This window comes from Homalodisca vitripennis, chromosome 5 (genome assembly GCF_021130785.1).
Source record: "Homalodisca vitripennis isolate AUS2020 chromosome 5, UT_GWSS_2.1, whole genome shotgun sequence".
Taxonomy (NCBI): domain Eukaryota; kingdom Metazoa; phylum Arthropoda; class Insecta; order Hemiptera; family Cicadellidae; genus Homalodisca; species Homalodisca vitripennis.
The window spans coordinates 22,261,452-22,285,272 of record NC_060211.1 but is presented as its reverse complement, the minus strand read 5'-3'; the positions used below and the strand labels follow the sequence as shown (position 1 = coordinate 22,285,272).

General features: G+C 30.7%; 1 protein-coding gene across 1 annotated transcript in view; it reads left to right on the top strand.

Annotated features, from left to right (window-relative positions):
* LOC124363377 (calcitonin gene-related peptide type 1 receptor-like) overlaps positions 1–6,269 on the top strand; it is a 31,029-nt gene extending 24,760 nt beyond the window's left edge. The window contains 3 exon segments of the mRNA XM_046818628.1: positions 5,356–5,397; positions 5,852–5,938; positions 6,050–6,269. Of these exon segments, the coding sequence (XP_046674584.1) occupies positions 5,356–5,397; positions 5,852–5,938; positions 6,050–6,142 (222 nt within the window). The 3' untranslated portion in view covers positions 6,143–6,269.
* The last annotated feature ends 17,552 nt before the right edge of the window (positions 6,270–23,821 follow it).

The window sequence follows — 23,821 nt, the reverse complement described above, 5'->3', positions numbered from 1 at the left end:
AATAAACAAATGAAAAGAGATATCGTGATAAAACAAAGCGTTAAAAGTGTAAGACATTATTGATGTTGGTAAATGGTTTGCATTTATTTGTATTAAAATGGACGTGTAGCAATCCGAGGTTATCTAAAATTGGTTTGAAACCGAAATGTATATTGGAAACATCTAAAGATTAGTATGGAGAAGAGGTTTTAAAGTTTAAACCAAGCCATGTAGAAAAATATTTATTACAGTTATAAAATATTAATTATTTAACGTTGTTAGTTTTTCTGCTATATAAGAATTTCTAACAACAAAAGTACAGACGTCGGACTGATGGAATGTTTCAAATTTTGGATTATAAGCAAAGGTTATAATACAGCTTTAACAAGATTCATTAACTTGGTATTCAACATTTTTCAAACTATATCCTGTTTAGTTTTAGTTAAGAGCAAGTAGAGGGTTAGCTTACGACAAAAAAAGGAATATTGATGATACAAAATTAATATGTTGACTATCCAAAATATTGTTGTTTATATAAAAATATTATACTGAGCCCTTTTTATTCGAATATTTTACAGACTCACCATGAACCAATGATCTCGCTCTCAAATACTGAGTTGTTCTGTAGACATTGGTAAAGTTGAATATTGAACAGATTAGGTGTATATGTTTTTTATAGGTTGGAAAAATGCTGATGCACAGTTCATGCTCAGAAAAGAGCGGCGTTAAATGGGGTCCTTACTTCATCGTAAAAGATTCACTGGCCCAGATATCGCTCCCTCTAGGGACCACTTTCCTCATTACTTTAACAACGTGCGTACCGACTTCAGAAATCGACTAATCTGTCAGGCTGGACATGCCTAGGACGCATTACTTACCCTTTGCATTACTAGATTTCAACATTTAATATTTATATGCAATTCACGTCATCTGATTAAAAACTACATTCAGGCCAGGAGTTGGAATAAAGGTGGTTATTGACTTCAAGCCCAGGCTATAATTCTGATTTTCATTTATATTATATATATTAAAATATATACCGAGTCCGAGTCATTAAGAATTCCCTCCCAATGTTTCATATGAATTGGTTAGCACCGATGCCTTATCTGATGCCACGACTCACTCTAAGCTATGTTCATTAACTACATTTATTTACGCTGTAAACAGACCTGAAGATACCTAAATTTTTAACCCCTTATTCACTATAATTTTTAAACACTAGCTTGCGTTCATTATGGATTTAATACTATATTATCTTAAGAGTTGTTTTTCACCATTAAACTGTGGTACGATTAAGATATTGGATTTCAGCCACGTATAAAGAGTTAAATTTCTTAAGCTGAAACATAGAATGATGAGTTGTCTGTCTGGAAATCGTCTAGTTTCATTCTCTGCAGGGCCCTGAACAGAGTAGGTACAGTACGCTATCGTACTAAAAAATTGCTGTTGCATAATTCTGTCAAGTACAACATTTTATAATATTAATACTCCTCTTCGGCCATGCATATAAACCTTCTCTGGATCTTTCAAAACACAATTAATACTCCCAAGTACATATGTAGAATCTTTAACAAAATGGAATTAGGGTAAGATGGAAAAAAGTACGTAACTTTAAAATTAAAGTTTTGAGAAAAATATTTGGTACTATCAGATATGAGTAATATGGACGATAAGGCACAAATGAGAACAAGAGAACTGTTCAAATATCCAGACATAGGGTAAGTAGAATGAGCAGTTTGAAGATTAATGAACACGTGCCCTGTCGCACAATCCTGATATTGACGAGTATTTCCTGTAGGTCTTCTTGTCTTCACATGTAATGTCGCCTTTCTGGGAATCCTTACTTTCATTTCCTTGATATATCATTTATCAGTGCTTTAATGTTAAAAGCAAATGTCCAAGGCTTCACAAAATCTAAGGTCTTGATTACCCATAAAAGCATTCAAGCATTCGTTTTATTAATTAGACCTACATGGGAATGATCAAGAAGAAATCATCCAGAAATTCAATTTGTTAAGATTAACTTATTTTGGTGTATAAAGTAAGACTATCTATTCCTTGGTGGATCTCCAAGGATATTTAAGGTAAAATGATTTTTTGCTTAAAACTGGTTATTGGCTACAACATTTATAATCGTGTGAAATTTTACCTTTGCAACACATACAGATGGCAAGTGCTTGAAATAATATTTTATTTTAACATAGTTATTTTATTTTGTTATAAGAAAATGTTTACGGTATGTAATTTAAGCGATAAAAAAACTTCAGCTTCATTTTACAGTCAAATGTCAAGGAAATGTTCAGCCTACGCTTAGGTTAAATATTTTTGTCATTGCCTTTTATAAATATTCATATTTTAAGCTGCTATTCAGTGCAATATCACCCAAATCTGTAGTAATGGGATGTTAGCTGTAACCAGGGCTACAGCTAACTGTGTCCAGCTGTGGCGGTCCCCGGGAGAGATATTCGGCCGAGCCCCATAATGTCCCCCGACATGACCCGTCGTTACGGCCCCTTCAAATAGAGGTGTTGCGAGATAAATTGTCCGAAAATATCGGTCTTACTACGGGCCTGACTGTAACACTGTTGGATACTATGTTTTCTAGATAGAACCTGACATATTGATAATATTAGGTATATATATATCCAAGAAACCATTTTATTCTTCAACATTTAAAACAGTGCAATGAACACGATCGAAACGTACAATGAACAAGTCAGAGTAATAAACTTACGAAATTTACGATACCAATTTAGAGTTATTTGTATAAAAGTTCGCGTAAAAGTTGATAAACTGTACCTTAAAGAAAATATTTGTTCATAAAGAACACAATTAATTAAAATCTGTTGAGATTCACTTGCATAACATTTTAATAAAAGGTTGATGAAAAATTTCTCAGAGAAAATATGTATACGTAAAAAACAAAACCTAATCAAAATCTGTTTAGAGAAGGTTGTTTCATCGTTAGGTACAGCTGTACAAACAACAACCCCAGCGCCCTCTGGCTATACTGGAGTTGATGAAGTAAGTAAATAACAAGCCAAGCTGCCTGTGATGCTTTTGTATTAGAAACAATTTCTGGGATTAGTTTCGAGGGAAAAAGGATTTTAATTACTAAATTACATCCTGAGAGTGTAAATATCGCAAAATTTCAGGGAATATGCTATATAATATTTTATGTATTATACATCATATTTATAATATATACAGTATGTATGTATATTTTATCAAAATATATATATATATATCCTTTTTAATTATCAATAATATAATATAACCCTATCCATTTTAAAAACTGTAATGCTTTTGACGGCAAAAAAACAACTAATACTTTTAAAATTGTACATCTATATATCAATTGGTGACGTAAATTATATATATATATATATATATATATATATATATATAATAAACAATAAAAATTTCATAACAATTTTCTTATTTATTGCTAAAACTTTTATGTCATCACTTTCTAATCATTTATACACACTGTATATTTGGAAATCATGACTTACTTAAATGTTTATCCTGTATAGTTTAAATTAAAAATATTAATTTAATTCATTTTTTTGTCTGATTATTGGGATATTAAATGAAAAATAGAATGAGTATAAAGCTTTAAATTATATAGGGTTTGTATCTTAACTGAGTTCCGATGTTATCTGGAAAGTGACTAAATGTAGGGGAGTGGTTAATGGGGGAACTTCGCCTACTACTTGTTTAGCTATATGATACCTATTTACAGAGATGCAATAATTTGTTTTCACATCTTAAGAGATGTCGAAAAATGTCCAAGAACAGCAGTTGTCTAAAAAATGGCTACTAAATGTCTCTTTTCCTGTTTTGAAAATAGTTGAGAAATAAGAATGTTTAAGCAATTTTAAACGGCTGCCATTATGACAGATTTTATTGATTGATACTAGTAAAGAAACTCATTAAAACTATGTGCACTGACTTCCTTCTATGTACATACAGTACATATGGAGCAAGCAGTTATCGTGACTCAATCTCTATTTAAAATATATGTAACTTCCCCACCTCCCATCTGCGTCTATAAACAGTTGATTGAAAATTTGAATGACATAAATGTAATTGCGTTGGGCAACATGATATAACATTTAAATAATAAAATATATAAGAATTATACACATGAAATTATTTTTCAAGACAGATTAATATTCCAGCAATGTTTAAATAACGAAAATAAAGATGTTAGGCTTTCATCAGTCCTCAACTAGAACTCGCAGATACACATAAAAACGTTTTGCAGACTGAATTGTATCATATTCATACCATATTGTTTATTTTAGCCTCTCAATACGAGTTAGAATCTTATAGATCTTATTAAAAACGTTGATAAAGAAGTTCCCTACAGTTTACAAAACCTGTCAGTTAAGTGTAGGAGGGCAGAATGTTTAATATTCTCAGGAGAGAAGGTCTCTTTAACGAATAGATAAGTATTAAAGTGCTAGAAATGTCTTGTATTTTATCACGAAATTTCAAATTATGTTCTCCTGTTTTGTTCCCTTGCAGTATGAGAAACCGGTTTTTATTTCAATTTGTCAATTACCAACACTATTGTTTAACATTTCGATACTCATATTATGCAAACTATATATCTATACTGTTAAAATGTCTAAAAAATCTAGACTTGTAAACGATTTGCACAAATATTCCAATAAAAGTTTTTATTTTTGTGAGGCCTCTAAAAATCAAAGATTATATGTCAAGTGACTCCACAAATAAATAATTTTTAAAATGTTTCTAAACAATAAATATTGTGAACTATTTGGAAATATGGCTAGCCAGTGTAAAATATATGTAATTACATTTTAATGTTCTTACAAATTGATATTGGGAGTACAATTTAATTTTTTATTATGTCCGTCTTCATTATTTATAAGTTGTACTTAATTTTTGTTTATTTAATAAAATGTTTGCCAAGCGTGCAAGTTTGTGGGTTTGTAAATTTTTTTAATAATCGTAAATTTGTATCAGGTATAATGTGTACAAATTCAACACAGTGTTTCACACCAGCATATATTTCCGTTCTTTCATATTTAATGTGTGCAAAATGTTCTTTGAATCATGTTTTGATGTTTATTTTTGTTTGGAAAATATGCACTTTATTACAGTTGTTGCATTTAATTTAATTTTATTACATATTTTTATTTTATTAAGTTCCTGATTTGTTTTCGAATGAGTTTTTGTCTTTGGGATTTCCCAATGTTTGTGACAATTTTATGATATATTTCTTTCTATACTTTTTAAAAGTTTGCTGTAAATTGAAACTATTAATATCACTTTTAAGAGTCTTATTATGCTAGCTGTATATCGTACTGTATAGCTGTAACATCGACTTTCATTTGCTTTCAGGGGTTGTGCGTGGCGTTACTGTTCTGCTTCTGCAATGGGGAAGTAAGTATTTTGCATGTTGCATTTGTACGACATACGCTATATTATACTGTAAAAGAAAATAAATAAAATAGGTTAATATTGGGATCCAGAGAGAGGAATTTACCAAAATTTGGTTAATAAAGTTGACATTTAAAGATCATTAAATGTTTTAATTTTGATTGTAAAATATAAGAAACTTACATAAAATATAAAACATTAAATCCAAAAGTGCTATTTTATATTGTATGATACACAATAAGTGTTTAGTTGGATGTGAAAATATTTAATAAAGACTTATTAATTATCAATTTATATTGTCCTTGGATTTTAAAACACTTAATGTAATAATTTTTAAATATTTCCGTCATTTAAACTTTATGTTATTTTATAAACATTTATAAATTACACTTATCGTACTTAAAATTTTTTAATTTAAATATTTTACCATATATTATATAAAATGCATTTTTAAAAGGTGATAGCTGCAGTTACCAAGCGTTGGAAGCAATGTCGGTTCAAGAAACGTCCCTGTCACTCCTGCACAGGCATCACTTCAGTTTCGGTAAGTTCCTATGAATCACAAACGGTAACAGTACATTGTTAAATAATTGCTATCGTGTTAACTGAACAGATTCGTGGTGTAATTAAACTTTAGGAGTTGTGTTGTTGGCAGTTCAGTCGGTCTTCGTACGCCCAGGAGATGGTGCCGGCCGGGCCCTACCAGGAGGGACAGGACTGTCTGGCACTACAGAATGTCCAGCTCTGAGACCCGGTGAGGCTGATCCTGTGCCATCAGCGCGGCAGCAGTACACAGCTGTGAGATCTGCAGTTCACTGTCTAAGGCTGCAGAGGGAGCGCCTTGAGACTTACACAGCCACGGAGACTAGTTTCAGACCATTGAAGGATACTGCATACATCACAGGAGAGCCAAACCTGATTACCAGTCTAGAGAGATCAACGTACGGTTTCGTATGGTTTATGAGAGCAAAAGCACCCGAATTAGAGTCCTTTGAGATGTTCAAAACATTACTATAAGGCTAAGACTATCAAGATATACAGACAAGAAAATATAGTTTTGTTCACACGGACACCAGTTCATCGCAAAATAATGTTCAAAATACTTCCAGTTGGCAAGAACTTATAAACATTATCGAACTAGTATCAATGTACGACTAGTTTAGAAAAGACGATAAGGAGAGCAGGGATTCTAAACTGAGGAATTCTTTTAAGACTAGTTTTGAAGTCAACATAACTACAGAATCTTAAAGAGATCTTTAAAATCTATCAGAACTATATAGACTGTAGAACGAGAATTTCGGAAACGTGTATGACTAACACAGTTATGGGCATCGATACAGCGTCTCATTGTGATAAAAAAGCTATTAGGAGAGTAAGGGCTCTTAAAGACTTACATAACTTTGAAAGACTAATCCAGACAACAACACTGTGTTACCGTCGAAATCAGATATTCAAATTCCTACTAGGAGAGCAGATACTCTAGAAGACACATATCAAAACTTCTATGCTCTTTTACGACTAGTTTATACGTCAGCATTACTATAGCTTCTTCAAGGAAGTACCAGGAAGGTAGGAAGGCTAGAAGATAATATCACCAAGGCTTTATCATCCTAAAGAGATTTTCGACAAAATGCCAGGAGGAAGATTCCCTAGAAGAAGGAGCAGCTGGGTGACCGGCTTCGGATCATCAGCTCCTATCCCATTCCTTTTTATCCTAACGAGATCTTCAACCAGTATCAGGTTGACAGAAATCCTTAATAGAACACACTGATTAAGTAAGTCTGTGACCCTGATTGGAAAATTCAGACATCAGCCTTGCAACTTAATTCCGGGAAGATTTTCACTACATTACTAAGGCAACCAAAATGTTCGATTATCTAACATTACTTTTTCAATTGCAGAGAGAAGTACCAGAAGAACCAGCTCCAACCAAATCTTTGTTACATATTACTATTTAAAATATCTGTATTTGACGGTGAGGGAACGTTTTGGTCCTTTGAACCTGATATAAATCTTATCACAGACATCTTACTATTTTAACAATTTGAACAGAAACAAGAGCTATAATAGATTCATAAAGTGATGAAAATAACCTTTTGACAATTTTTGGCATTCAGATTATACAAGGAACAAATATTTCCTTCAAAGTTTGAATGTAAAAATAAAAATTTTTGATGAAAGATAGTATACAAAGTTAGTCTGCGCTGTATTTATTGTAGAGATGGTTAAGTTGTAAACTGTAAGAAGATAAACGTTCATATGGAAAGAGATGTGAACCAAAATGTGTAAATAGTTTGTAGATTGACGAATGAGATTGAAATATTATCCATTTGTTGTAAATTAAGTTGATATAATTTCACAATCTACTTTATACTATGCCTATTTCTATGCTACTTTAGTTTTATAATGTAGATAATACTTATTTTGCATAAAAAATAACATCACTTAGTTTAATTGAGTAATTTTCTGGAATGAATATGTCATATCAAGGGTTGGAAAAGTTATAGAAAGGCAAGGTATTGCAATCTGATATTGTAGATTTATCATCTTAGGTTATGATCTAGAATAATTCGAATAATTCTATTAGTTTTTCACCTGAAAATGATCTACGAAGAGTCGAGATAGTTTTAAATTATAGTTTTAAACTTGAGTTTTAAAGTGAGACCAAAAATTGTTATGGAGTAAATAAATTTTAGAAACTTTTAAAATATTGCTAACATTCAATGTTTTTTCATATTGGACCTTTAATAAACTACGTCAGTTTCTAAATATCATTCACGGAAAATTGGGCCCAATACTGAATTTATTACAGACATACATTAAATAATCAGTTTAATTAGCTTTTATAAAATAATTTTTCATAGTGTCTAAGGGGATTAAAAACTAATTTTTCAATAAACTCTGATAACAGCACATAATGATATATTCACGATTATATAAATATATTTTAGCCCAATAAATGATGAACCACATATAAGTATGGAATATTTTATGTTGTCAGATGAAATACATTTTATCTACGAAAATCATGACGTTTACATTCAGAACGAATTGTTCTGTGATGTAACAATTCAATATTACTCCTAGTATGGCTCTAATAACTCGTACTTTATCTATATATTGCTCATTTGATAACCATTTTTAGAAGGTAAATATACGATAAAACGTGAAAAGAATGTGTTTGGCTGTATGTTTAAGTTGAATGTATTATGCAGAGATTCACTTAGATTATAAAATATTGCTAAGGTGGTTTTTGTACCCTGTATTTTGTCAATTTTCATTAATCTTTCAACTTGAGTTAAGAATTCAGTAGCTATTTGATTATATTTCCGTAGTTTATATTAGGATTGGTTAGCGTAAATAATTCTTTGGTATTAGAAGATGAAAATGTACTTGTCTTTGGAAAAAAGTTTTAAAATAAACAGTATCTTTTAAAACTTGAGTAGTTTTTTGAACACAATTGTTACAATATGTTACTAAATAACTGTTTAATGTTTAAAATATTATTTAAAAAAGCTAATTGTCAGTGATGTAGAAAACAAAACTACTGTATCCAACGTTAGCATAATACTCCAAAAGAAGATAGTACTGACATTCTAACTAGATCGATAAACACTTAAAAATATCACATTTTGAAACATCACAGTCTATTATATAACTTTTAGTTACTTTTCCATCCAGTTCACCAGATCATTAGTCTTGTGCTGCCGTTGTCCATCACAAGGCACATTGGATGTTTCCAGGCCGGGTCTGCATCTTTTTTCCTGGTTGATCTCGCTGGCCAGATCCAGGATTAAAGTGCTTGCAAGTCTGTTTCAGGCTTGTTATGGCTTTCCAGGTAAGGGATAAAATACTTCCATAAGGTTTTGAATATGAAAGCACGTTTTCACCATATGATAAAGTGTTATTAATTCAAATGAATATATTTTATTATTTATGTCGCATTTAATTTAACTGCGAACAGTAATTTGAACAAAGGTTTGTATATTTTATAAACTATATGTACAAAGATATGCAAAAAGTAATTTTTTAAGAATTCCAACATAAATTGGTTACGATTACTGTGTATGAATGTGGAGTTTGTCTCTTAGTGCAGCGTCTGGAACTGATGCTGTTACAGACTTGACTTCTGGAATCTAGAGCCATCAGAGTTCGTCTGAAGAGATCGAAAAAAAGTCGACGACAAAAAACTCAAATCTGACGCTGTAACAGCATCAGATACCACACAATGCAATAAGTGGAAGGTGAACTGGGTTAAACTCAACATTCTTATTAAATCAATCCTTTCCATGACGTCGGTGATTTAGCATAAATATTAACCCCTTTCTGTAACTAATATCTTCCATAATAATTTTTCACTTCAAAACATTAAAAGTTTTAGCAAAGTCAATATCTGTCTCTCTTATTTTAATTCTCGAGTATCAAAGTATTCAATTACCACGTTTATTACCTAATATTTATAATTTATCGTTTTAAATGGAAATGTCCGTAGTAATTACACACAATTCGTAAAATCTGAAGGAAGCCCTTTGGAAATAACAAGAATAAAATTTTAAAAAGTTTTATATTTTTACTGTATATCAATATTTTAAACTATCGTATGTATAAATATTTTGATCGTTATGTTTTAAACTAGCTTAACCAGTTCTAGAGATATATATTTTTAATAAAAAATACTAAATGGTGGAAAGCGGATGAACGACACATTTCTCGACCTATGTTTGTGGTTATAGTTTGTGATACCCTCTTTTGTGAACACTCTTATTCATACTACGTAATGTAATATCACTCCTATGCTGTGAACACTGTCGCAAAGATAAATTTCCTGGACAGTGTTCACAGCACAAGGACTTACATCTAACACTCTCTTGTGTGTCGCAGACAAACCAGAGGAAATGAAATGTCTATGGAATGAGACCAGAGTAACACTGTACCTCTGTAATTGTATTGTACAAACAATAACTTGGGGTAGGGAAGTGGGTGGTGGGGGGGGGGGGGGGGGGGGGTGGTGACCTGACACTGCCTTATCTCACGTGTTCCACACAATAGTGAATGTGCTGTGTTTGGTACACGAGGGAGGATGTACCTAATCCCCCCCAACTTGTACTTATATACAAAAGCCATTTACAAACTTAGGGTCTCCAGACCATAATTTTACACTACTACTAAAATTAGACACAACAAGAGTGGAATAATAAGCTATTTTTAATACTGTAATAAAAATTAGGCTCTTATAATTGTCTTGCGTTCCAATGCAATAATGGTCATAGTTCGATTCTTAAAAATATCATATATTTTTAAGTTATGTATATAATTATTTTAAAGATCTTAATGTCTAGAAAAATGTAATATAACACGTTAATTTTAATCATACTCTTCAAAATGGTAAAAAAACTACACGATTGGAACTGTACTGGTGTTGAGCATATTGTTATGACAAATTTCTCTGAAAATTTCACTAAAGCAATTTTAAACCTATCTTCACATTACCGATATTTTAAATATGCCATATGAATAAAATTAAAGATTTTATCAGCATAAAAATCCCAACTACTCAATAAACGTGACGTCTACTTTTGTCCTGCACAATAAGACCAAAGTCTATAAAATGATTTTATTTCATACTAATACAAATTGTTGCCGCAATATGTTAAGGTGTTCAGATGAATGATTTATAGAAAATGTTGTCGTTTCAACATAAATGCAGTTCCAAAGTATTTTCTAGCTTTCTTTTCAGCTATTATTTCTGATTTAAAGACGAACTAAAACGTCATAATACAATTTTAAAAAACACGATATTGCCAGAACAACTAAATTTGTTTAAATATCAGCATAATGAAGGAAACAGGATTTTTCCGGATATTTGCCATCGTTCAGTGAAACAAGAAATCAGTAACACCCAGTAACACCAGTGTTACACTGAACGATGGAAAATGTCCGGAAAATTCTGTTTCCTTCACAATCCTTCCATCGTCAAAAATAACCTTCAAACAAAGGAATGAGCATAATATCATTACCAATTGAGGGATATATAGTTATTTCGATTAAAACAAAAGTAAATATAGATAAACTACAAAAATGCTCCTTTGTTTATTGTTACTTATTGACGATAAATGATTAGAATCCAATCTTTGCCTTACGCCATTACCCACACCCTTGTGATCTACCACTTCACGCACATATGAACTCTTCATAGGGTCTCTTCTTGTTATGCGGCTCTCCTATAGCTGTACAGTCGCAACGGCAATGAGACCTCTACTATGAAACATATTAGTGACATGTAACGAAATAATGTGTGTGTAAACTGTATTATTCCACTTTCGGAAGGCACTTTAAGGATCATATGCAAATGCCTACCGACAAGTGATATGATTCCAATGGATTCAAAGTCTTCTAAAGAATACTAGATTGGGAGTATTTCCAATGACTGTTATGGCTATTTAAGTTCTCAAAGTGGAGGAAACGATATAATTGTAGTACTATTCAACCAATTGGGAAGAATTTGACAAGGTTACTTTGGTTATTTTGTGTACTTAGACTGTCAGGACAGGTATCGCAAACACAGCTTTTATATTCCTGTGACCTATAGCATATACAAACCTACAATGCTTCTTGCGCTACTCTAGATATTCTCCTTGGTAATGTCTTATGATATGAGCATAACTATTTATATGTAGTGCACATTGGTGATACTTTCATATTTACCTTTGTTCCATGGGCATAATTATTATTGTTAAAGGAAGATGACTTTGGCAAATGCCTTACATGCTGGCTGCAGGTTGTGTTCATTATTAATGTTCATAGAGCCGCAGTGAAGGTGTTACAGTGTTAAAAGTTCTAAACTAACCCCTTATTGCTAACTTTATGTCTATGGTGGCTCTGATTGGGAGATTTAATCACCTATCGTTGACAAATCTAGTTATAAATGATGTTTTTTGGCGTTAAATTGGAATAATCTGAAGAAAATATTTACGGACACGAATACAATTTCTCAAAAAAAGACGTAAAACATACTACATTGTACTCAATTTTTACTTTTTCTAAATATTTATACGTATAGCCAAAGAATAATGACAATAGAATGATAACTTATAAAATATTGTAACACTGTACTAGAAACGAAAAGACAGGATGAATAATTTTAAGTGAGTATTGTTTAAAGTATGGTCTTAAAATATGTTATGGGATGGCTTTATTAAAAATTATTGTAAAAATGTGGTCACTTACAATTTCTACTTTATTAACTGTGGGAATTAGTATTTCCTTAAAACTGCCTGTTATATCAAAGGTTCACGAATTACTGGACTAGATAAAAAGGTTATAACCAGTAATAAAATTCCAGAATAAGAAGTAATTGCTGCTATGATTCTTTACTGCTGATATTACTTTGTTGATGACCGTCGTGAATGTGCCGCACGAAATCTCTCGGTCACAAAACTCTTTGTTCTCCTTCTGTAGAATATCTCAATATCTCTCTATTCATGTATCACCATTTAGTTAAATCGAATAAACACTACTTTGAAACCACAGTTTAAAACTTTCATACTGGTAGTTTCAGCATTTAAACAATAAATTAAAGTGACAGAAACCTATTCCAAATTTCTATTTCCTTTTTAACAATCGTATAAAACATAATTGGTGTACAAAAGTAAAACAAATGACTATTTCACAAATAAGTGCCCAAACAGTTTGCAAACGTTGAAGGATTAATGTGGAGACAACTTTCACAATCGAAAGACAGGAAAGTTTAGATCGTGATTCTTATAACAGGAAACTCACAATAAACTTATATTGTATGTTCTCAGTCAGAAATACCCTGTATGGTTTAGAAATTCAATATTCTCTTCGAGAAATGAAATATTAAAATAAAAATAATAAAACTATATTTAAATATGTTTTATTTAACATAAATATATAGTAAATAGTTCATTGTAGAAAAGTAAAGTTCATGTTTATATAATACATATGACAATTTTAGAGGCTTCATCAACTGAGGTTTAAAACCACACTCCTACGTAAAAAACAACGTTTTCAGCTTGTAAACGCAGGTATTTTTCTTCATCTTCAAAGAAATAATGATAATTCTTGAATGGCAAAAGAAACATTTAATTTATCATAAGGAATTCTGGTTATATGGTGAACATCAGGAAGAAAGTCCAGTATTTAAAATGGTTTACAGATACCATTTTTGGGTTTTCTTTAAAGAAAATATATGTTTTTAAAATCTTGTATAGGTAACTTAGAAATAAAATTTGTAAAGAAACCCATATAATCAATATTCATTATTATTTGCTTTAGTAATGAAAACGTTATGTGCGTATATGTGCTTGTTCTACGCACCAAAAAGACTTGAAGCCAATGAGGTTAATATAATTTTATGTTTTAAGGGAAATGGACCATATCATGTCGGCGCTTCTGATTTGAGAGACGAAGTATTTAGGCAACAGCCTGTCTCTGGTCTGCTGGTAAATGTTATTTTGGGTTAAAGACAACACTGGACTTTGATGCATGCTTTTAACTGGAACCTAACTTACTGCAAAGAGTGTGTATATGTGGGTATAAATTTATGATTACATATTGATAAAAAAGTGCTTGATATTTCGTGACTCGAACCCGGATCTTTCACTTGTCTGTGACCATATCAACCACTTCAATACAGACAGACATATAATTTTTCATTAAGCTTTTCCGTTCAAACGAGTGTTTGATTAAATACTAAAACGAACAGTTAATAGCAAAAACAAATACCTATAGAATAACTTCTAATATTCAGTCAATTTTCAAAAATGGCAATTCAATAGCAATAAATATTTACCAAAGTAAAGTATATAGGATATTTATGAGTTTTATGTAAGATATCTCAAATCGACTGTGAGAGAACTAGTTATCGTACAATAGTAGCATAACCGGGTTCCCTACAAAAACTACCTTTCAGAGCAATTTAATATTTCTGAATTTTTATTGAAATAATCAATACTCTTTATGAAAATATTTTCATCGTTGCAGTTTTAAGAACATGTGATTCTAATAAAATATATGATTCATGTTCATAGATGTATAACCATGAATTATGGAAATTATCTGTTTATTCATAATAGTAACAGCAACAAAACTCAATCTGTATTGTAATACAATAAACGTATATAGATATGTAAAAAATAGTTATATTGATTATGAACACTTTTAGGAAAACTTAATAATATTCCATTGCCTCAATATTTTACTATAGCATAAATATATGTTTTAGTGATGCAAAAAACACATTTTTTAATTGTAATTTGAATAATGTTACTCTGCTACAAAAATTTTAAAAACAAAAATAAAAAGTGTACAGTTTTATATTATATAAATAAAAAACTAAATATATATTGAAATTCACACAGAATACTGAAATGTATTAAATTTGGTTTTCAAATACGAGGAGAGGGATTTGAAAAAAATATGACGTACTTACCAAACCAAGTACTAACCATGAGTTTATTATAAAAGTAAATATGAAAATAAAAAAGATTTATCTTTTTAATTGCATACTTGGTGTTATATATCTATTGTTCAATTTTTCACTTTTTTCTGCCATTTTGAAATGATTAAAGGTAATTAAATTAAGTTTCGTTTTACCAAAGTGTTTGGTTTAATAAGATGAATAAATTGACAAATATTTTATCTAAAAACTTGACGAATCAAATTCCTGCGGTTATTTGTCACAACTTGATGTTAAAAAAATAATGAAATCACATTTTAACTCAAGAGTTTTCTGAAAATCCTGTTTAGTTCATCGTAATGCGATAATTCTTTTTCTCGCAATCGATTTTACAGTAAGTCGTGATGATTTCATAATTATGTTCATATGAAATATTAAATTTTTACTCCGTAATAGTACTATTGATTTTATACGGTTTCACAGTGAAAACAAAAATGAACTCAATTCCACAACAGACAGATTTCAATTAAGAGTTGTGACAGTTTGTAAAGATTACCTAAGGGACTTTTGTCCAACAAAAACTCTTCTATACCTCCCCGAGGACGATCTACCCGATATTTCTCCTCTAGTCTTTTACTTCAATTAAGTCTACATGTAGGCTTCAGTTTTTTTTCATTACTAGTCTAAAATAATAATGTATAATATAATGATAGAAATTTTTACAAGTATTATTTACCGATTGTTATGTTTTATTAGCTGAGCGTTATCAAAGCCTATTACTCGAGGGCCTGGAATAATTTCATTTCTGCTGTCTATCTGTCCACACGATGTCTCAAAATGAACGAAATTGTAGATTAGAATGTGCATGAAGCTTCATCTTTATATGCGCAACACTGAGGCCGATTATGATGCATGTCACTGGATAGTATTTGTCTAAGCATTATTGAATTTTTTTACATTGGTATTTTTGGTAACCGTTATGGAAAGGAGAAAATAGCAGAATTAATTAATTTGTAAATAAACTGAATACAACAATATTAGATTTCAACATGTGAAATTTTTATTTATTAATTGAGCATTAACAAAGCCTATCTATCACTCATAGAGGAAAATTTTACGTCTATCTGTCCACACGATATATCGAAAAAGAACTGACACATAGACTTGAAATTATACACGGATCTTAATTTCTAGTTGAGGAACACTAAGTTCAATTATGGTGCATTTAATTCCACGGACATTAGTTATAAAGGGAGACTAGGCGTTTGTCATCATTTTAAATTGTTCCTTATTTTTACACGGACAAGAATGTTTATAATTTTGGGCGTCTGTAAAACCTATCACTCAGCAGGGTGACACAGTTTCTTTTTTGTCTGCTGGAGATTTAACTTTTAAGAAATATTTCTTTTCCATATTATATTCGTCTGTCTATCTGTACGCAGGATATTTCGTTAATGGAATGAGCGGTATAGATTTTAAATTTGATTCGTGAGTTACTTGTACCTCGTTAAGAGGCTTTCTGAGTTTCGATTCTGATCAAAAAAGGAAAAATCAGAAATCTCTAATAACAATAGTTCAACGAAATACGAGACGGCGATTGTTTTTCATTGTTTACAATTTATTATATCCTTATAAACTATTAAAAAAAACAGGTTGCCTGAGAATTACTTTAACATTTTGTAACACAATGTGTAGTAATTGAAAAAGAAATACTAGTAATAATTCCAAATTTGATTGTGAAACATAATTTACGAAAGCATTATTAACGTTTTTTAATTATTTATCGTCCGATATCAACAAAAGAGCAGATTAAATGTTTTAGAAGGTGATTTTAAAAGTAAATGCTACTGTTTGGTTTGAACGAAAAGTGTAATTTGACATGTACATATTTAGTCAGCAACTATTTAAAAGGCAGATTGTTTCATATCTAATGCTGTGTTCGGTTTTCCAAAAAGAGATTGTATCACAAAAACTATAAGTAAATCCATTTTAAAGTTGCAAATAAAAAAATCTAACAGGTTTACGAAAAAGAAACCAAACTAATATTACAGAGCTATACAGGGTGTTTCAATAATATTTTAACACTGAAATAGATTATTAAATATTTATTTATACCATTCAGCAACTAATATTATACTGAAATGACCTGTATATAAAACAAAACTAAAAATAAATACAATTAATCATGTATTTAATTGAATTATCTGGTTATGTTTAGCAATAAATTATTTATATCCTTTTCAATAAACTAACTTACTCATCACTCACTCACTTTCGATTTATGTCTGAAATAAGTGAAAGAAGTACAAGGAGGGGTACATCCTTATTATCTATCCCAATTCATCAAACTACTACCTTTAGCAAATCGTTTACAGTTTCTGCCTGTCGATTGTGGAATGCTTTACCCGTGAACATCAGAGCCATCGATAAGCGCGCTCGCTTTGGGGCGGAGGTCAGGGCCTTGATGCTGGGGGCTCAGGGGGTATAGTGATTGGCGGCTTTGGTGTGCGGTACTTAGGGCAATTGCATGCAAGTTGAATGAATGCGAGTGTGTGTCTTGCGATATTATTGTAAATTTGTATATAATCACACTAATTATTGATGATTGTTTTTATTTTAAGATTCATTTAATATATAGTGTAAATAAATAGACTAAGTTTTAGTTATAAATGTATTCATATATATGTTAGTTTAATTTTTATGAGGTTAAGTGGTAGAGAGGACTTTATAGTCCTAACTTCGCCTCTAATAAAGTCATTTTTCATTTCATTTCATTTCATTTCATCGGTTTAGTTGAGTGTAAAAGTTGTTGTCCTGTTTAACTTAAGTTTTAAATGTAACTAGTTAGTTAATTATTAGCTAATTACAGATCAGTGGCTGTGAGACCAGCAGACTACACATAGTGATACGTAACACATCTAAATGCAGTGCACACCCGCATCTATACAAGTTTCACGCAGTGTCAGCAGCACTTGATGTCTCCTCTCAAACAGAATATTCTGGATGTGTCACTTGTGAATAGCTGTGAGACCAGCAGACTACACATAGTGATACGTAACACATCTAAATGCAGTGCACACCCGCATCTATACAAGTTTCACGCAGTGTCAGCAGCACTTGATGTCTCCTCTCAAACAGAATATTCTGGATGTGTCACTTGTGAATAGATAATGCTTGCGTTGGCCGAGCTCACTATATGAGTTATGAGTATAACTATTTTAAAATGGTACAGAAAATACTTTTAGCATGTTGTTAAACAGCAAATGTATTGGTGCATCGTCATTTATTGGTGGAAAATATCTTTAATCATCAGATTGCTTTGTAAAACCTTCCAAAAACGTTTGGAAATCTTAAGGGTTAAAAATCTCTTTCCGTCCTAATTTAAGCATTTGCTTATCTGAGAAAATTTTCCTCATATGGACTGAATTTATTGTAAATTCGCATAGAGTTAATACTCATATTAACGCTAAAATAAAGTTTTCTTTATTTACCAATTGAAAAATTAGATAGGAAAAATTATCACCGGAATTTCTGAATGACATTTTAAATTGAGTATAGGTTCATGGTTAAAATTTTTTTGGTTGCCAATGGGTAGAACACATGAGAAATTAACACTTTATGTATTATAAAAATATCTATAATCATCAAATCGATATTTTAGTACTATCTACATGTAATAGAAAAATTAGATTATATAAGTGTATATTGGCTTTTTATATGGGTTACACTGAAATTTCAGAAACCAAAACAATAAAACGACATGGATAGTTTTTAAAACGTTTATTTTATCTTATAGCATCTCTGTACATTTGTTTCACTTAGTAAATTCAGAGATCTCCCAAATTCAGGTATAAAATATCAGAAATAAAAAATGGAAATAACTAAATCTATATAAAATACAGAAATTAAATACCCAAATATTCCACATAACCTAGTTATTGATCCTTGGTATTTAATTTAAAATGATTATGCTCTCTAATTTCTGAGCTCTGTATCATCAGTGTTTAAAGTTTCATATTAAACATAGCAACTTCTATGACTATTTGTACAGAGATTCCTCAGGCAGAGACTATAAGACTTCTACTATCATATGTTCACTTCAATGGAGTCAACGTGTTTAATAACAAATATTAAAGTTTATAAAAATACGAAACTATGCATTTATTTCACACCACTTCATCACTTCATAAGCTCGCAAAGAAGCGTTATTTTATGACTTTAAGGACAGACATGAACACATTTGTAGTTTTGTAAAGTGTCATTTTAAATATTTCAGAAATGGTTGTAAAATAGGTAATATTTTCCAATGACCATAAACTCTTCTCTAGCTTACCATACTTCGGATGCCATTTTGAAGTGGTTATTTATGATGCTACAATTTAAGGGCGGGAAAGAGTGAGCCAACGTGCTGGAGCTATATATCAGCTATTTGTGTAGAGCTATATTCAATATTATATTATATCAGATATAATATGGTTATTAATTCCTTTAGCCTAGAAATCCACGCAGTAGTATATTACAAATTTTCTCATCCTTTAAGTAAGTAATAAAGTTTTATCACATTAGGTAACATTGAGAATTTTAACAAATAAATTTTAACACTCCGAGGACGAATATTTCAGAAATTTGTTTATGGTATCAAAATGAGAAAAACTTAAATTCCAAAAAAATTTTTGTTTTACAGAACAATATTTTAGTTGAAGAACTGGTTGATTTGAAATGATGAAATTGGGTAAAAAAAGCTATAGATATTACTAAGTACAATACTGAAAAGTAGAAGTTGTATATTATATCATTTGTCAAAATAGTGAAAATGTACTACTTTTAATACTGAATTTCATGGAACTGAAGCTTTTTTTACTTTTCATTTATACATATTAAAAATCTGTCGTCATTTTCCTTGCTGAATTACCCATGGAAAGCTACACCATTTTCAGGAAAATGAAAAATTATCACAGAAAACTTATTATTAAAGTAGACTACTGAATGATATGGAGAGATTTATGAACAGATTAAGTAGGTTTCATGGAGCCGCCTACGTATATATTTATTTCATCAGGGCAACCAAGTAAACTCAACGATGGTAACTCCTAAGGAAAATTCTGTTTACTTCGTTTAATGTTACACTACAATTATGCTTAAACGACTAAAAGTTTTTTAAATGTTTGAAAATATTAAATATTGTAGACAAATTTTAGCCCAAACTAAAAAAAGTCTCCTAACGGATAAGGAATCTTATTACAGTAGGGGAGACTCTTTTATAAGAATGAATACAAAAATAAGTTATGACTTCTATTATCGATTAGGCATAGCAAACTAGAGAATAATTAGTGATATGATGGGGTTCTGAGTAGCACAAGCCGACTACTGGCCACTAGCTGGGATCGACTCAAATAAGCTGATTAACCTTAATGACCCCGGGGGACCTTGTGGAGCTGAGCCCCTCATCTGTTAGTGATCATCGCATAGTATCTAATACTGCCTTGGCGTTCTTTTACGTTACATGAAGAGGTTGCGTGATTTATACACAGACAGACTAGGCACGTTGTCCTCAGCGTCATAAGGTGAGTCCATTAGTGATGGGAAAATTTTGCATATGTTAAGGAATTTGATTCATAAAAAATAAAACCTCATACCAAGAATCACAATCAAAAAGGTGAATCTAATATAGAGGTACTTTTTATATTTTCAAACTATTTAAAAGTATGCAAAGTTCTTTTGAAATGTGCTTTTACCTTTTTTACTGGATATTGTATGTCAAACAATTACGATTATAATATATATTTATCAAGTAAGGAAAATGTATTGGTGCCTTATGTTTCAAATTGCATTTTAATATTTAATATTGTACTATGATGTTCAAAATGAGAGAAACACTTTGCAGGCAAACTTTATATTCGAGATTCAAATATATTAAAATTTTATATAATATAGCTACTATCGGAATATTTAAAAATAATTTTAACTAATTAATATGTATTTTGTATATCAAAAAACAATAAATTCAAATGTAATATGACTATTTGATTTGAGAATTACATGTTAATTCTGCATTCTTCCGTAGATTAGTAACACGTAAGGTAGGCACGTAGTGTGTGACGTCACATATCACGTAATAGGCTTTGCTGAGGTTGCATATGAGATTTCAAGTTTGCAGATAATTTTATTTTTGAAATTAATAGATAGGCATAGAACCAATTCCCCATAAAGTAAATTTTTACATTCCCTGCAGACAAGAGAAAATTTGTGCCAGCCTACTGAGTAATGTGCTTCAACGACAATCAGCCAAATTTCACGAATGGAAATGCACCATAAAAGAAATAGTTCTTGTCTATTTTGAAGTGAAGACAAGTGTAAAATTGAATATAGATATCTCTATCGAGATATCTTTTCACGTGATATATTTACATTTTTCTTCCTTAAGTTGGGTTTCATAGTGGTTTTAGTTAGATTTTGTCTACAAAATAAGCCTATTGCTGATCACTTCTTCATTGAACTTAAACGATTTGACTTCATAATTTCTTAGTCTCAGCAAGAGACTCAGCAACTTATGATTACTTCATAAAAAATTTTCCCCAGAGTCCAAAATCACCGCCCATTCAAAATGTTACATGTAGCTATGTAACGTGACTTGTGGAAACGATATCCTATAAAAGCCATTCATTTTGACACCTGAGACAAAATTTGATCTTGTAAATATCTCGGCTAAAAGTTCATTGGTCAACTTGGTACGAGGCGATCAATCACGTTAAAGTAATAAGAACTACTGTATTTATGATGCTAAAGGAAAATATGTTCTGATATGCACAGAACAATTACTAGCTATTTTGGACTCGTAATTAACACCTCTTTGGTATATAAAGCAGTTTTTGAGATATCGTTATAAAACTCACAGGAATGAGGAAAAAAGTTCAAAATTGGTAAAAAAATGTATTTAATAAATGTCTTGATTATAGCCGTAGACCAGCTTCCTACGTAATTTCGTTCCATCATGGAGGCCGCTGAAATTAACAACTCAGCTATGAAACTATATAAAAAACGTGTTTTTGAATGTTTACACAGTTACTAAGCATTTCTTAATTAATAATTTATTTGTTTTGAACTTTTTTCGATATATTCAGTGCACGTAAATCCTGTTAGAATAAAAGAAAAACATAAACAATATTTATTAAAGCTGTACACGTAAAAAAGAAAATTATGCATATTTTGTAAGTTCTAAATTTACCTTTAGACACCATAAGAATAGTTGGTTACTCATTCGATTTATTAGATGTGCGGTAACACATTAGAAAACGATTTATATAGCTGGCTATAAAAGTAAATCAGCTAAGAACGCAGCTGAGCTGTTCTGCTGGAAAGGTGATTACAGGAACATTATAGCTTCCACAGCTGGTTCACCTATTCGCCCTTCAGCTAGGGTTGAAATAATTTATGATAATCGCAAAACATATCGCTTGTAATGATTAAAGTAATGAAACGTGCTGATATATAAACAGAGCGTTAAAGTACCGCACATTTAACAGCATAAATTGGACCGATCACATTATTCTGTAGTAAATTGTCCATTTTATCTCTAATAACTTTGTAAAGTCGTAAACGTTGAGAGATACTCTGTTTTATCCACGCAATAAATATTTTAAATATAACAAATTGATACATTATGGAAGGATTGAAGTGAAATAATATTTCTAAGATTTACAAAACGCTTTTCTATTTAAAATGAGTTTAACACTATCCTACAGTTAAACCCTATCGTTGTAATTGGTAAAAGTGAAATTGCACTTACAATTGTTATAATTTAATTGAGTGGAATATGATTGCTTGAGGTATTATGCCAGCTTAAGGGAACTATGCAAATAAACTGTATAGAAAATCCACAATATAAATATTTGCAAATTAAATTTATATTAAAAGGTATGTAAAATTTTTATTTGAGCGTACACACACACACACACACACACACACACACACACACACACACACACACACACACACACACACACACACACACACACACACACACACACACACACATATATATATATATATATATATATATATAATAACATATATAAGTTTTGATCATTATTTGCATTTTATTCAAAAAATTTTCTTAAAATTGACTTTGTCGTCTTTTATACATGAGAATGATTCGAGGATAATGTTTTTAGCGGTTAATTCTTTATAAATTATCCAACCATAATTCACAACTGAACCTTTTTCTATTCTTCCAATTTCTAGAACTTCCAGGTTTTGTTTTCATAATTGTTAGAATCGTGTTTAGTATTTTAACATTTGATTTTATTATAGACCTTTAAGTATTAAATAGCTTTTCATCCGCGTTCCAATGAATTTTTAAACTGCTCTAAAAATTGCAATTAGTTTGAATATTTCTAACTTCACTGTATAATTTTTAGTAATTACTATTTTGGATACATTTTTCTAAATTAATTTAATTTTTGTACCTAATGTACTGCAAATAACAGAAAATAGTACAAAAGTTTCGAAATACTTTGCTTAACGTAGTGTTAAAGTGGAAAGAAATGATGTTTTGATTTTCTTAGAGGTGATAACGTTTATTTTCATTATATAAATTTAATAAACATAAACTAAAATACAAATTTACTGAGCATTTATATAAATACTGTGCACTACTATAATAATCATAATAACAAATAAAACAATAAATTTTATATGGATCAATATAAGACCAATATAATAATAAACTTCCATGGATTAACTAAACGAGACTACATTGCTAATTAATTAACCCGGAAACATGAGTTCTAGAAATAAAAACTCTTATTTTATTCCTTTGGAATTTTCATTTGTTCTGTGATTACTATAACTAAGCCAGCCAAATGTAAAAAGAACTGCCGAGTTTGATCTTCGGTTTCCTTAATATCATTGCCACAAAAGATTTCTATAAAATACCGTGGTAAAAGTTGACCCTTATAAAAGGTGCTTGGTTTTTGGTTTTGGTTGCCAAGATCGTCGGAACTTTTG